A 17,208-nucleotide genomic window follows, 5' to 3' on the forward strand; every position below is an offset into this window, starting at 1 on the left:
ATATATATATATATATATATATATATATATATATGTGTGTGTGTGTGTGTGTGTGTGTGTGTGTGTGTGTGTGTGTGTATATATATATGTATGTATGTGTGTATGTATGTATGTATGTGTGTATGTATGTATGTATGTATGTATAGCATATGGAGCATATGATTGTATCCTCATAAGTCTCAATTTTGACCTTAGAAGTATTAAAGAGACCAAAAAAAGATCTGTTTGGATTGCAATAAATATATTTAGAAAAACAAGGTTCAGGGAAGAGTGTGAGTATTCAGAATGGCTGAGCATCTGTTGAATAGAAATAGTGTCTCTGCTGCATGTAAACACAAAACAGTCCACACTGCTATACTGATACCTACTGTTAACAACATGTCCACTGAAGCATGACACGACAGAATTGAGGTGACCCTACATTCCGACAGCTGAGGGTATCTGAGTCCAAGCAGCCCATTAAAACTGATGGGCTGTCAGGTGAGGTGGCTGAGCCCAGATAGCAAGAAAGTGGAGATATCTGGGATAGTCAGTCAGTGTAGTTCTCATATGGGTAGGAGGATCTCTGACAGACATATCCACAGGATGTATTTAGTATCATGGGTAACCAGAGACATTTGACCATGTGTTAAGTATAGGATCTTGATTGTTTTGTAACACTACATATTTACTACATACGCTAGTTAAACAGTATAGAAGCAGTCAGACCATAGGTGAAAAGGCTTTTTTTTTTTCTGGTGCCTTTTATTGTCTGTACCAGCTTCCTTTATTGTTCATGATTTTTCATGAATTAAATCTGGTTGGTTTAACTGATTATTGAACAATGCCAAGTGTTCCATTGTGTTATGCAAGCAGTGAGGTACTGCCTGCCTGCCAGCTTGAACCTTTTCATCTCCATTTTTGGTCCTTTTAGCCTGGAATCCCTAATACTAATACTCATAAGCCTAGACTGAATAATAATACAGACATTTGTCTGAGAGAAGAATTAGCTCCAATCTTAAAAAATAATAATTTGTGGCCAACAGAAAATGCATTTTCTTTGGTTTGATCATACCAGCATTGTTTCTGTTTCTACAAACAAATAAGATGATCTGTTCTTTTAGAGCAAAGGTGGTGATTATTATCTAGAAGACATGCAATATTCAGGTGAAAATACTTCCTTTAGTCCTATGGCCCACCCACCGTAAACAGACCTTAAGACATTTTTATTTTTGCCTAAAAAACGTTTTTATTTAAAGATACCCCATTAGCATTTTATTAACATTACCCCATAATATTTCATCTACTGCAGTGTTTCTGTGACATTAAGAAAAACTCAGCAGTGCATTTGCAAGTGGAGAACAGACAGACCTTGGAACATTTCCAGATGGCCATATTAGAAAGATGAAATGTTGGGCTTAAAAAAAAAGACCACAATTTAATTGCAATTTAAACCACACCTGTAACATTAGCAGTAATCTAAATACACCAACACTTCAAACACTGTGGGCATGTGCAGTGCTGATGAATTCTGTATATGCTATTGGTACAAAATGAATCTCATACTTTCAAACAAGCCAGATGTGCAACACAATAGCTGTCTGAGAAGAACATGTTTACCAGTGATGACTTCATCACATATATGCGCCGACACCATCATGACAGTCATATGCAATACTTTAGAAAATTTGCATTCTACAAAAGGTGTACAGTGAGACTGTCTATGGGTCAAGCAAAGCAGGGGCATGTGAGTAAATACAGTCTCACTCTCAGTATAATAAATCATGGCTGTCAGACGTTAACTCTCAGGTCTCAAGAATAAGCATGAGATTTATAAGGAGATTTATACGTTTTTGTTTATTTTTGAAGATTGCTAATTTAAATAGAAAGGTTATATAAATAAATACAGCTAGACGCATGTTGTTCAATGCCAGTGCTTGCTGAAGCCCATGGAATGCTGCAAATGCATCTTTGTTCATCATGCAGTGAAGGCTAGACCAAAATCCAGCTGGGTCCTATGACAAAGTCCATAGCAATATAAGGAACTCATTCATTGGTGTTTCGAATATGAGTTTTACATTTAATAACACTGATGTGGATGTCCTCAAAGTCACTGTCCATATTGAGTGTCTTCTTTACAAAAAGGGCACTATACCCATTAGACTCTCATGAGGTTCTTTTACTGTACATCACTCATCCCAAAATGAGTTCTGCAAGGGTTCATGTTGTCTTGAGTGGATTTTGGAGTTTTCCAGTGACAGTGGAGATGAGTGACTGACAGCTGATCCCCTCTTATGAGCAACACCTACAATGCACCTTCGTGTTGGCACTTGGCATGTCCAAGAGGTTGGTGGCAGGTCAGTTTTCCTCTCACAGTGCCGGCAGGATGATATACTGTAAATGGACTGTTTTGATTACCTAGTATATGGATATGAATGAAAAACAGAAACTTTAATTCACACTGAGCTGGTATATGAATAATGAATTGCGGTAATTACAGTTAATCTAATCAGTGCTTTCAAACAGAAGCAACTGTAAAAGCCTAAAGTGAATAATTGAACATAAGAAAAAAGCAGAGAGCAGATCATATTTTTTTCATAGTTTTGACAGTTTTACCTCTTACATTTTGAAGTACAACCTTTTCTCTTTCTTTTTTGCATTTTTTCAGTTTGAACTGAAAAGTGTTGTAAAGTTTTTTTGTAAAGAATTTTATTGTATTGAAAAATATTGTAAAGACGTGCCAGTTTTGTTCTGTTTAGCTCAAATTAAAACTATTAACAATTATTTTAGGTTTTTGAAAACCACACAACAAAGTTACTCTAACTAAATTTTAAACTGAAAATATAAAAATGAAAGATAATCCGAACAATACATAATAAAACAGTATATAAATAACACTAAATTTACACTTATGTGCACATTAAGAATATTCACTGTAGTCAACAGGCTGGTACATGGCTGTTATCAGCATTTTGGAAAATGAGAAATGGGACTCACTGAACGCCACTTTGAGATGGGCCTACACCAGGCCGTCATAAAGGGAGAGTGCTTGTACAATAGAGGGGTCTGCCTTGGAGCCCTCCTGAAACTCCTGCAGAGTCAACATCCCATCTGCATTCTGTTGACAAATGGAAGACAATTAGTCATAAGTCACTGTTTTCAAACACACATACTCGTATTAAGTGCATACAGTTGGTGGTGGAAGATATGCATGGAATCAGGCTGAAAGACAGTTTTTAATGATGAATTCGAATCTCTTCTTTCTCTCTAGAGCTGAGTGTTCTTTCAAAGGCTCTTTTATCAAAGCTTTCCAAAGGGCCTCTATAGAGCTTCTATTTTGTGTCTTTCATGTGGTGTGCCTTCTGTGTTTCTAGTGTCTGACGAAAGACAGCCTTCCTGACAGTCACAGCAGAAATAAGCTATTGCATTGAACCTATTGCTATAAATATTCAGTGGTAGGAAGACATGGGATTGGAATGTTGTTTTAAAAATGACTGAAAATTCTCAGAGTTACTAAAATTCAACATAAATGCAGTACATTTTCCATATTTATTTTTACTCAGGCAACCATTTCTGCAAGTAATGTTGTGCATGAGAGCAATGAGGCAGCGAGAGACAGTAAATACACAGCAAATAAATACTCAGAATTCACCTTATCCATCATATCAAAGATGCGGTCAACTCTTTTCTCTGGTGTGTTTTCCTCCTCAGGTAAGTCCACTGTGTTCCCCTGCCAGACATAAACCAGGCATACAGCAGGATAAGAAACAACCCCATTCAGAAACAAATCATCTATGTGTGTAGCCCATCATGGGGGTAAACAAATCCTGTGTGCCAGAAAATCATTTGTGTGTGGAAGATCAAGATAAATGTGGTTATTTTTTATATTTTTGCACTTAAGATAAAACCGAAAACTGTTTTACCAGCAGACTGAAAGAAAGAACGAACGAAAGCAGGAAATAAAGAAAGGACTGCAATGAATACAAGCAATTCAGCTGACTGCATCAAATCAAACTGAGGTGGGGGGGGGGGGGGGTGTATTACTGTAAGTGATATGTTGAATATAGAAAATATGGTGAATTGTTTTAATGCAATAGCATCCAAGGGCAAAACTCAAGTGTTCTGTTGTATGTACTATAAATGGAGCTTCACTGTAAGTGTCTATATCTTAAATTTTAATGTATAATGTATTTGGTATCATAAATGAAAAATGAAAAAAGAAAATTCTGCTGTTTAGTATAAATTCAAGTTATTCCAATAAAACAGTAACTTACATTAATGAACACAACTTTTACAATGTCAGTGTTTATAACATTTTTTAAGATTAATAAATGAATAAAAGAACTGTTTATTATTAGTTCATGTGAACAACCTCATTATAAAGTTCCTGTATTATATTTAGTAAAAATATGCAGGGTATGTAAGATGTTCAGTATGGAATATTCCTCGGGTATTTCTTATTTTATATACTGGGTTTAACTATGTGCATATATTTGGTTGACAGAAAATGGAGGTGCACAAAAATATGTTTTTACTTTCACAAAAAGCCAAATCTCCTGGAAATGTCTTGTTGCTGTTCTCATAGAAATAAAAAAAGGTAACTTTGATTATTTTTACCACATAGGTGAATGGGATCTCTGCCAACAGCAAGAAAAGATTGTTTTTAATAAAAAAGCACCCAATGCTATTATGCGATGCCAATCCTTCCTGGAAGCCAGTGTTTCAAAAAATGTATTCATTGCAGGTATTAATTCTTTATCAATTTGACAGACCCTCATAATTAATTTTTAGAGTTTAGCCATACAATAAACACCTTATTGGCCCTCCAAGAAAGCTCTTTCATTAACTCAATAGAAATAAAAAGTTACGGTTCAGTGAGAAGCAAATGACTCACCACCATCTGGTAGATGGCATCCACGATGTTCAGCATCTCATCTCGGGTTATGTAGCCATCATTATCAAGATCATAAAGTTTAAAGGCCCCTGTGACAGCGACAACAAACAAGCACATTAACAAAACTTTCTCTCTCTCTCTCTATTATTTTTCAGAAGAACTGACATTAAGTGCAGGTTCTCTTTAGAAAAAGTTAGACTATTATACTGTTTATTTAGACATGCTCATCTTTTCATTAGTCATGATGATAAATTAAAATGAAGCAGCAGACTTGTTCATATCATGGCCAACATCTGTTTTACTGTTAGGCTCTGAAATGTTTTCTGCAGATAAATGAACACATATCTGTTACACAAGCAAACAACTTTTGAGGTATAAAGCAATTCTGGTCTTACATCTGAGTTTTTCATCCAGCGTCCCTCTGGATGTGACAGACAAAGCTTGAATGAACTCTGAGAACTCAATTCGTCCATCCTGGGGTGCACAACAGAAATACAGGATGAGATCAGTAAAGTATAAAAGAAGTCTAAAGGAATGGCATAAAGGGTTGATTTTATAAAGCTTTGTTACAGCCTCCTATCAAACTGACATGAAAGTGACACCAAAAATGGCAAACAACTGCAGAGTGACGCAGCAATAATATGTGTAATATTCTCTTTAAAGCTTCTAAATGCCTAATTTTTGCTCAGAGTTAGACAACAAATTGTTCTAAAACAAAAATAAATACAAACAAATAAATAAATAAATACTGCAAATCTGTTGAAGCTGCATTTCGACAACTATGGAAAGACATACTGTAAATAAAAGTGAATGAGTGTTTACACACGATATTTTGCTATTCAGCCAAACAGTTCTTCAGGGAGAAATTCTAGCTGTGATCATTTTCCAACTCAGTAAAGAAGATGATCAAAACATTTATTGGTAAACTGCCACTTTAAAAAGACCCGTTGGGCTAATATAACAGTGCTTTCCTTTTAATGACTTTTCCCTTTTTTTCCCATGTTACCTTGTTTTCATCAAAGACATTGAAGACAAAGGTGGCAAATTTGGTGGGATCACCGAAGGGGAAGAATTGCTTGTAGATCTTCTGAAAGCCAGCTGCGTCCAACTGACCACTGGGACAGTCTTTGATAAAACCCTTATACCTGCCAAACAGACAGGAAAATCAAACAAGACGGGAGTGAGGAGGCAGGATTGAAAAAAAAGAGTGATTTTAAGAATTCTGTATTTAAAGAATAGACATTTTTATTTACTAAAGTTTTTTTAAAATCATATAAGATTATATAATAATATACACTATTATTCAAAAGTTTGGGGTCAGTGAAGAAATCACTACCAGTGAAAAGGGAAGTGGGAATAAAATAAACATTTAAAGAGGCATCAAATGAATTACTCTTTTTCTCCACCTGAAGTCAAAACAAAGACATTGTTCCTCCAGTATATGTGAAGATAAAGAGTCTGACTCTGGCACCAACTGTTAGCACCCAAATGCACTGCTAGTAGTGTTACAAAACATGTGGTCAGGGTATTTCAGGATAAATGAAAGCTCTGTCACTCCATCTAGCAATTTTCAGAAACAACACATCAGCGCTGTTTGCTTTCTGTATCCTAATTGATCCCTGACAAATCTGAGAACTATCATTGCAGATCATTTCCGAGCAATTCGAGGAAAAGGGCGAAGTGGTTGCCCAGGATATTACAGGGCACGTCAGTCTTCAACTGCATCAGTCTAGATTCTGGATTTTGAACCTCATTCTAGGAATCTCTCTCAGTATTTGTGGTACTAGCTGCAAGTTGTGTGAACTGAACTGTCTGAAATTTTGAATACTAATACCAGTAATAGCATGAAAAAAGCTAATTTAAAACAGTGACATAAACTGAAAAGACAATTTTCTGTGAATGTATAGAATTAAGTCATTGTACGAAATGGCCCTCACAATAATTATAAAAATCTCCAGCATATGTTGCAGTTAAAAAAACCCCACTTAATTAGCTAATCATTCATTACCTCCTCAGCTGGGCTTGTAGTGCAAAGAGAAAGGTTTTCCACATTATGCTAATTTACAGTAGCTTAATGACAGAATAGTGACATGGCCATTTGTGCAGCACAATTTAATAAGCAACTTGAGTGCTTTAAATAATCAAAACGAAATAGCTGTTCTCAGGAAAAAAGTTAACTCGTTTTTTCAGATGGACACTTTTTGGGAAAGTATGCTATCATTTGTCATATACTACTATCATATATTGTTAATCTGATTGTTTCCCAAAATACTGACCTCTAAACTTGACCATTGCCCAAGCATCCAATCTCTTACACAATGCTCATATCATGTCTCTCGGATCGCTAAGTGCTCTCTTTCTAATAACATGAAAATAATCTAAACTTAAAGCACCATTTATTGTACATTGATTTACTTGCTAGCCATGTAATAAGTGGTATAATTTACAGTTAGTAAGCCATTATGGTAAAATAAATGTCTTCAAGATGACTAACTGTATATTATTTATATAACTTTCCAAGAATCAAAAGATCTTTTTCAAACTGAATCGGGAAGAAATCAGTCAACACTGTAGCTATAATTCCCAAAACTCTACTATTAGTTTTGATTATCCCAAACACAATTCAACCACTTTGCCTAAGAATCTATAACAAAGTTTAAGACTTTCAGCTCCTGTACACAGGTTTAGTGCATCTATTGTCAAACAAGTAAACAGACAAATTGCCCCACCTTTATACATCTGATGCACTTCCCCGGGAAAACTTTGAAAGTGCATTTGTAAGGCTCTGTCTACCGATCCTCTGAGGACTTAATTCAGATAGCTCAAAGTCTAGTCTACTTCTGGTATCAACAAACATACTTCCATCATCAGAGGACCAGAAGAAAGTGATTCGCACCTTGAGCTGCGTGTGTGCGACTGGCAGGCATGTCTATGCTTAGTGATCTGATCATCACTAGACTGAGCTCCAAGGGGCTTTCAACACAAGACAGCTGTGCATGTCTTTACTCTATGAGATGCCAGTGAAGCATATCTACAAAGTACAGTGCAGCACATCATCTCTGACTAGAAGAATCAGAAGAGAATCAGACAAGAGTGAAAGTAAGGGTGTCTATTGGCTTTCTCTAATTCCATAACCATATAAAATACAAGGTTTCTGAACAGTCACAAAAGACTGGGCCATCTTTGTAAATGTCATAAAAGCAGAAAACTTTCTTTCCGTTCCTGTGTGTGCTGTATTCAACTGCCTCCATGTTAGTCGCACTTCTTTGTTCCATAATTTTTGTCTCCTTTTTTCTTGCTCTGTCATTCTCTCTCTCTTCGTCCTTCTCTCTTTCCCTACTGGGCACCCTGCCTAGAGTCAACCGTTCCCCATCTGCCAGGAGTGGCATAGAGCAGCCAGGAGGAGTATAGATGTTGGCATGTGAAGTTAAGAATTTATGGAAAGGGGGGGGGGGGGACAGGAGACAGAGAGAGGCACGATGATTCAACACAGCCAAAATTTGTGCTCCAAAGAAGCACAGAATATCTACAATGATGTGGTACTTTAGTAAAACATCATCCCCTCCTTAGGTGTAAGAAATTTTCTCAAGATGAGTCAGTCAGTGTGGTAAAGAAGAGAGATGTTTGCTATCAGAAGGTTTTAAATGGGTCAATGATGATTCATATTTCTCAAAAACACTCTAAATGCAAATCATAGGTATGTATGAGGTCATTATAAGGTCAGACAAGTTGACCTTTTAATGAAAAAGGTAAAACTATGTCAGGTTTTAAAATGTCATGTTGTGCGAATCCCCAAAACATAATGAAATTTGAGAATTAATAATTGATAAACAAATATAGATTAATGATTAAACATTATACAATTTTCACATGTATTAAAAGTATAGAGGAATTTTACTACACCACAACACTTTATTTACTTTTTCACATTTTTTACAAGATTTCTCATTCGTCATTGACTCCCATAACATGCAAAATAAGTAGTGCGCAGTGTACAGTGAAACCACAACCACATGAATTCATACTGATCTACAAAAGCAAATACTTTGTGCAGCATTTTCTGCTTATGTTAGAATCATGCACTCTATATGCTTAAGAATTCAATAATGGGCACTAGTATTAGTAATAATGAAGAAAGGTGGAAAGTTACATCTTTTAAAAAATGTTGAGATTTGAAATGATTGATTGATTTCTTTAATGATTGATTTGTTTATCTTTCAGTTAAACTCATGAAGAGGAAAGGTGAGAGAGAGAGGGATGGCTACAGAGAGAGGACATAAAGAGCACACTTACCACTGCTGAACCTCTTTCTCTGTGACTGCAGACAGAATAAGACACAAGACGGTTAGAATTTGTCATTCTGCAGTGTATGAAACCTTTACATGCACAATATATATATATATATATATATATATATATATATATTATAATTTATTTCAAATACATTATAACAATGTAAGAGTCTTTACTGTCACTTTAGCTCTATTTTATGCACCCTTGATGAATACACTTTTTAAGATGGAAAGACTTTAAAAAGGGAATGAGTGAATTATCGGTATTGCAAATCCAGTAGATAACCCACATCATATTGCTGCTGAGTAGCTGAATGGAGACTGGGAAACACTGAAACCTAACAGAAGAACTGCTGTAGCTGTCTCTCACAGCGTAGAGGCAGACTGCCATGTCAACACAGCTTACATCAGGCCTGTCACTACATTTGACAGCCACTGAGCCATTGCAGGGAGAGGTTTTTCCCCAAAGATTTTTTCCTCATACATACGAATGCAGACCCACACTTTTAGAACCAATGCAACAGTGGATGGACTTATCAATGAAAACGCACAATTATACATTATACGTATTCACTCAGGACTTTTATAAAGCGAATTTAGAGTCTATTTTGTACATATGCACTAGCAATATGCTTGGCTTTTTCTGAGATCTCACTGTATCTAAAGAAACTTACATCATAAGTGCAGAGTTCTTATGTTTACATCTTTGATGCCTCGAGATGCCCTAATAAGATGATATATTGGAGGATGGTGCAGATGCAACACTTTCACTTTTTTTTGACCTGATATTCTCAATATGCCATTGACTCAGATCAGTGGTTCCCAACCATGTTCCTGGAGGCCCCCCAAAACTGCATGTTTTCCATGTCAAACCCATTGGTATAACAAAAAGATGTCCGGACATTTAGAAAAGAGGGCAGAGGGCACACTGTAACACAGGTTTGTCTCAACAGCATATATGACCCAACATGACTGCTATAACAAAGAACAAAAGAGGAAAAACTAAAACACTACAAGAAAAACCTACATTAAAAATGTAATAAATAAGTTACTCAAGATACTTCCCACACACCATAATAACCCACACAACAAACCCCCAAACATCTGTCACACTGCAGGGCACTTCTACTTATTCTACATTACCACTCCACCTCACTGTCAGCTATCGTGGGCTGTGGCAGCAAATTAAGACCAGCAAAAGAACAAGGCAAGAGCAAAAGACAGAGACAAACTGAAAATAATGAACAATCCACTGCCTTGGGAGCCAGTGCACTGTCAGAGCATTTTATATGGCTGATTTAGAACTCAAATGAACGGAAGCTGCACTAGCATTTAAGGTAGACACAAAAGCATTTTTGTCCATATATACCTTCAAAAGAGCCATAAACCAAACATTATTTTATGAAATTATCATTCCGCTAACTACCTGGACCCTTATTATAAAGCAACACGTGCATCTTTTTGTAATAATATTCCGTTTTTTTTTTTTTTTTACTGTATTTGAAAATAAGGCAAATTAATGACTAATGAAAGTTGTCCTACTCCTAGGAAAATGCACAAATGTAAGACCAAACAAAAAATGAAATCCTTCAGTGGTCAGGCAGCTTCTGTTCATGGGCCTCTTTCCACTTTCCTGTGCACTGGAAGTTCTCTGAAGATGGCAGTTCCACCTGCAGTTGCCCATAAAAATAGCAAACAAACAAAAATCAGACAACTTTTGCTACAGCTTGCAAACTGCTACAAGCCCATAAGGGAACCCAAACTATAGCAGGCAGTAGTAAAATAGGCCAACATACAAAATCCCATGAACAGCATGCCTATAAACACCTGGAACATAAAATAAATGGCAGTACTCTTCTTGATGCACCAACAAAAATTACGACACAGTGTCCTAACAAAAGAGTGCACAAGGTCCAAGGGGTTACATCAGAGATCTCAGTTACATTGGGCTTGCATACTATAGTCCCAATGTTTGTGACTACACTGAGTAATATGCACTGAAATGTACTCAGTACTCAATTCAGCAGTCGATTTATCAATAGAAAAACCTCATGAAACTACAGCTAACTACAGTGCATAGCTGATTATGTGAATCAGAGACCATCCCCTGCCAGGCTGTCTGGGTGGGCCACATTCTGTGAAGCAGACTCTCCGTAAATCTCCCTCCACATCATGCCTGCTGTATTGCCTCTACCCTGGGCCACCCACTGTGATATTTGATTAAGCCTATTTGTGGACATAAACTTGATGTGAAGGCAGGGGAGGAGACAAGGCTATACTGGAGACTTCAGACCAGCTGACAGACCTGGTTGTCATCACTGCCGGTGAGTAATCTCCTTCCTGATCTCCAGATGTCTTCTCTTGACTCACAAACATACACACCTTTATGCAAGTGTATACAAACAAGGTACAGTGATCGCAGCATGAGGCAATGAAGGAATAAAATTGACTTTATCCAACAGATATGTCACACGTTCACACCGAAACAAGTGTTTGGCCCAAATAATTTGTATGATTTAGCAAAACAACTGCAGGATCACTGGGCATGTGACAAAACCACAAATCTTATTGGTAGGCCAATTTTCTTTGCAGTGCAATGCAAAAGCAATCATAACTCTCTTTGTGAAAAACAATGCGTATGTTTGTGTTGGTCTAAACCAGGGTTGTCCAACGCTCCTAAAGGTTCCAACGTTTAGCTACAAATATCTCCAACACACTTGCCTGGACATTTCTAGTGACTGTTGCCCCCATAATCTCATTCCACTAATATAGTCCAGTTTAAGGAGTGGATGAAAATGAGTGAGCCAAATTGGACCTGAGAGTGGCGTAAGGTCTGCCACTTTTGCAAAGCTTGTGCTTGCTGTTTAACAATCATTTTAAACTTAGCAAACTGCCAGCTTTTGTCTAACACTACAAATGGTTAGCGCCTCAAATAGTGCCCTATAAGGATATAAGGAGCTATTTCAGACACAGCCAGTGATTCTGAAGACCATGATTAGTTATCAAAGTAACGCGAGAGGCATCTTCTCACTATAACTCTCATGGTACTTTGATGTCACCAATTGCTTTGCAGCATAAGCAAAGCCAAAACCTGGATATTTTAGGCAATATACAGTAAGTTATATTGCCTAAAAGAAAGAATATAAGAAAGAAAATTACTCACTGCTCATGAATGAATTACTTTGTAGTTTTAACAAGAATTAATGCACAGTCAAACCAACAATTATTCAGACACCAGATATCATTTTTGATTTCATATATATATATATATATATATATATATATATATATATATATATATATATATATTACCAGTAGGTGCAGGACACTAGAATTCATTTATGTAAGTGAGTATAGCAAAATAAAACGAACTGTTGCAAATTATATCCAAAAATTCTTCATACAGTGGAAGACTAGTAAAAAAAAATATATAAAAAAAAAATACATTGGGACCAAAAATTATTCAGACACTTTGACCTCACCGTGTTTTGCTTATGTGTTTTTTCCTAAATTGCTAATGCAACATTAATGCAACCACACCACAGACTGAACAAAATTAAGCATTGCTTGGTAATTGATCAACAAAGCATTGATAGTTGTGTAAATATCGTCATACTAACAGTTGTCTGAAGATTAACTCTTGAGTTCTTGTCATATTTTATTACCATCTTCTAAACTATAATAAATAAACTGTGATAATGTGAGAAATGTTGAAGGTGTCTGAATAAATTTTGGTTTGTAATTTTTACAGTGAAGTCTATGCAGCGCTATTTTACATTTAATTATTCGGTTGAATAAACTTGAAAAAAAATTAAACATTGTGTAAATAGCACAAATAAATAAATAGAACAAATATACAAATGAAACCATTTCAAACAGGGACCACTGGTACAACCTGCTCCGGGGCCCCGCAAACCCCAGCTACGGCCCTGAATAGAACAAGTCAGCACTTTCTGCATCCAGTGTAGGCAGCATCACTGATTATAAGAAGTTCTATTGTATTTTGTTGCGTCGCTCCGCTCCGTTTGCGTCCGGAGTAGACACAATGTAAGTTAATGTAGCTTTTTGATGCTGCGTTTGAATTTTCATGCCACTTTATTTGAAATTAGCGGCCCTAATTAGTTAGGGTTAGGTTCTACCTATTGAGGAACCCTGCTGTAGTCCAATGTAAACACAATGCTTGATCATTTGCAGAACAGACGGAAATACTTCTTATTAATCTGCAGTCTAGCAGGGAAGGAAAGTTTCATTTTCTAGTCTACTTACTGAAACAGTGGAAGATGTACTAGCACTGTTTACCAGATATAGCTCATCGTCATGGTGACCATAAAAGATCAACTAGAACAGTGTGTGAACTAGCGACAAATATAATCTGAGTAAAATATTATGATATTACACACAGCTTGTGGATCTGTTAGGCTTAACAGACAGCTGGACTAGACAACTGCAACTAGACAAGTGAATCAATCTAAAGAAACCAAAGGTTACACTTCTGGATGAGAGAAGGAGCAGAAGATGAACATAGCTGATGTGAAACCAGTGATAATGACAAGATTGAGAGGTGAGTGGAACAGACAGTGTAGACACTAGGCAAAGAGAACAAGAAGAGACAAGATGCAACCAGGCTGAAAAAGAAAAGACGAGAGAGGACTGGAGTGGAGAAAAACTGAAAAAGAATGTAAGAACAGGAGAGAGAGAAAAGAGAGCATACATGCCTGTTAATGGTTGATATCAGATCACTTGTTTGTTTGTGTGTGCACATAAAGCTGTTCCTGCAATGCAGATATTTCAATGCTTCATTCACGCTTAATTCTCTAAAAGAACTGGTTTTTGTTATACAAAAAATATACAGACATAAATTAACATTGAACTGACTAGGATTAGCCTGTTCAGTGGCTCAAAATAGAAGAATAAGGTACAGAGACCACAGAAAAAATGCGCAACTCAAACCCAATTCTTTCTTGGCACACTATGAATTCCGTGATGTGATATTAGGTTGATATCCCAAAAAAAAAAAAAAAATGAACTTTTCAGTGTAAAACATTCATGCAGACTTTTCTAAATTTTGCTAACAGGTCAGAGATTGTTAATTTGACTACAGCCACATTACAGTTTGGCTTCTATAGCAATCATTGTCTCATTGAAAGCCTGTTGGATTTGTGCACTGCTCACACACTGATCTAACCCTGCAGTGAAGGAGCAGGAAGTTATTTCCTGACAGCCCTGCTTTACCCCCCACTGTGCACAAAACCCAGCCTCTAAAGATGCTCATTAAACATGAACGGTTCACTACCATTCTTAAATTTCACTGAAGTTTAGTAACCAAGTTGATCTTGATCTTTGACAATGTCCTAGAGAAATGATACATTAAATAGTAGGCCTAGAGTAAATAATTTCTTTAACACCATAGTTTCATACTAACTGCTGAACAGAGAAGTTACTAAAGCAGTAGTAAGAAGAAAAATACAAACTGATAGATCATGCATGCTATTAATTGTTGCAAACCTAAAGGGGCATATCCCTTAAAATGTAAATTCTGTCAACATATACTCATGTTGTTCCAAATCCGTATGAATTTTTTTTTCTTCTGAAGACCACAAAAGAAGATATTTTGAAAAATATTGGTAACCAAATAGTTTTTGTTACTATTGACCAAAAAAAAAAAAAAAAAAAAAAAATATATATATATATATATATATATATATATATATATATATATATATATATATATATATATAATAAAATATATCTAGAATCTATCTACTACACTTTGCTGCAACCTCTACTGGTCAAATGTCTTTGTGATTTGGAATTCAAAGGTCAGAGGTCACCGAATTTGATCTTTGGTATGCTGCTTAAAGTTGCAGTAACAAAAGACATCAAGCTAATTTAGACTGAATGGCTAAATTGAAAGAACACAAACCTCGTAAGCTGCAAGTTTTAATTAAAAATATAAGCCATGTAGTGTACAAAATCATTTCATATTTACTGAATATTCTGAAAAAAATAAATGCACACTGTGTGAATGCAACAAATAATGAAACCTCTTTGCACGTGCTTGTTTCCAATCTCCTGTGTTTGTATGTGTATGAATGTAAATGGATTAAACAAAGTCTAGTGTGACCGTGGCCTTACACTAAAACAAAAAGTATGTAGACATAAGTATATCATAATTGTGATGCAGTTCTTACCTTCCCCTCTAAAATTTGCTTCACCTATTTCACACTTTGATTAATATGCAGCATTAGTGAGGTCTCAAGTCCTTATCTAAATCAAGTCAAAGCCAGTTGATGTGATAATGATAATACTAATATGCTTTCTCCACCTCAGGGAGGGATTGTTGAGACACAATTTGCAGTTAGCCCAACATCTTATTGACTCGACGTGAGAAATGCTGCCAGTTGTTCATGAAGGCACCTTATGTTCTCACAACAGAGATGCAAGCCAGTCAAAACAAGCTTAAAGATTATATGATTAGTGACAGAGGAGAATCAATGACCCCAGAGATGAAATGATGATCACATTTAATACAAAAGGTACATGAACATAATTGCTTATTAGCAGGCAGGTAGGACACACACACACACACACACACACACAATCAATAGTGCAGTATAACAGCTTGGTTACATTAAGCTTATTCTTCACTCACATGCAACCTTACGAAATCCTCCAACGCTTCATTTAGAAGAAGACAGTTTTAAAGTAAATACTTTAAACTTAAATTTAGTTTCCACTTAAATTTATCGAAAGAAAAAGGGAGAATAATAATTAGATATGACATGCAATTAACCAGCACAAAATGGCACTATACATGGAATAAAGGACTAAAGAGCAATACTCACAGTAGGTCTTTCTGCACAGCTCTTCCACTACCTCAGGCTTTAGTTTGCTGTTGGATTTGCCCATCTCTCCAGCTGGCTGCAACGGGTTATCCCCGCTCCCTAATTCACTCCCCCCCAATCACCTTCCACTTACATTTAAAGAAAGAGAGAGAAAGAAGGACAGAGGCGGCAGCACAAGAGATGCACTAGTCCTCCTTTTGAATCGTGCCCTGCATTTCCCCCAGACCGCAGCGGTGTAAAAACTCAAGAAAGGACAAGTAATTGAGAGGAACAAATTACACAGAAGCAATCTGATTACAGTATGCAGTATCTAGAGTTGTCTCTCCTCACTCGGAGGGAATGAAAGAGAGAGAGAAACAGGAGAGGGCTTTAATCTGTTAACCGGTGTCACTCCTCCCCTTTCCACCACCTCCTCCAGTCCTCCTGCCAGTGTCTGCGGTTCCCTGGTGGAATCAGTGGCTCTGAGCAGCACTTGAGCCCAGAAGAGACACCCTTCAATTGGGTGCTGACTGCTGTCTGGCTCGATCCACTGGAAGAGGAATCGATTCACTTACTGACTCAGACATGCATACACATTCGCTGTCTCTCTCTCTCTCTCTCTGTGTGTGTGTATGTGTTGATGCTGTTGTCCTGGACAACAGAAGCCACTCCCCCAGTGCTCTCGCTCCTACTGTCAGAAAATATCCTTGTTTCCCTTTCTGGCTTTTCATTGCTAATTTCATTACAATGTTTTTACTAAAATCCAGTGTGATTGCAATACCTTTGTATTACATTTGATAACTATAAAATGTGTTCACACATACATACATGCATTTATTTTTGTTTATGTTTTTAAATTAATTAAATTGATCAAACGGAATAAACTAAATCAGTTCAAAAGTATGAACATTTTATTATGGCAAGCGTTGGAACAAGCAAGATTCTGTTGAAGTGCATGAGATCTATAAATAATAACATTTGTTGTGATGATAAATACATAAGCCTGGTCATTGTGCAATAAACCTTTGAGGTTATTAGTATTTTTACATGAATCTCCTGCATGTTTAATTTATGTTTGACTTACAAAATATACATCATATGTTTTTCTGACAAAAAATGCATCATATTAGTTTTTTTTAATTTGTTATCTATGTCATCCAAATGGATGGGAATGTTAATAAAAATTAAAATACATATTATTATATTAAAGTAAAGATAT

At 36.3% G+C, this 17,208-nt stretch overlaps 1 protein-coding gene across 2 annotated transcripts; it reads right to left on the reverse strand.

Annotated features, from left to right (window-relative positions):
• Positions 1 to 230: 230 nt before the first annotated feature.
• On the reverse strand, positions 231 to 16,599 carry LOC113075388 (neuronal calcium sensor 1-like). 2 transcript variants are annotated; one of them, XM_026248113.1, is made up of 8 exons: positions 16,011 to 16,599; positions 9,167 to 9,191; positions 5,880 to 6,018; positions 5,269 to 5,347; positions 4,874 to 4,962; positions 3,632 to 3,709; positions 2,977 to 3,097; positions 231 to 2,373 (listed from the first exon to the last, which is right to left on the reverse strand). In XM_026248113.1, the coding sequence occupies exons 1-7, from the start codon at positions 16,072 to 16,074 to the stop codon at positions 2,999 to 3,001; spliced, it is 573 nt and encodes a 190-aa protein (XP_026103898.1). In that variant the 5' UTR covers positions 16,075 to 16,599; the 3' UTR covers positions 231 to 2,373; positions 2,977 to 2,998. The 2 variants fall into 2 exon arrangements, with proteins under 2 accessions (XP_026103898.1, XP_026103889.1); XM_026248104.1 differs by having other exon boundaries at positions 231 to 2,397.
• Between the last annotated feature and the right edge of the window lie 609 nt (positions 16,600 to 17,208).

This window comes from Carassius auratus, chromosome 5 (genome assembly GCF_003368295.1).
Source record: "Carassius auratus strain Wakin chromosome 5, ASM336829v1, whole genome shotgun sequence".
NCBI lineage: Eukaryota > Metazoa > Chordata > Actinopteri > Cypriniformes > Cyprinidae > Carassius > Carassius auratus.

Bases quoted from the DNA above. Each gene is read 5' to 3' on its own strand.
- LOC113075388 (XM_026248113.1), bottom strand. From the start codon at position 16,074: ATGGGCAAATCCAACAGCAAACTAAAGCCTGAGGTAGTGGAAGAGCTG. The intron at 4,963-5,268 runs GTAAGACCAGAA...TCGCTGTCACAG, and splicing joins GCTGGATGAAAAACTCAGAT to GGGCCTTTAAACTTTATGAT. The intron at 3,098-3,631 runs GTGAATTCTGAG...ATTTGTCAACAG, and splicing joins TCTTTGATATGATGGATAAG to AATGCAGATGGGATGTTGAC.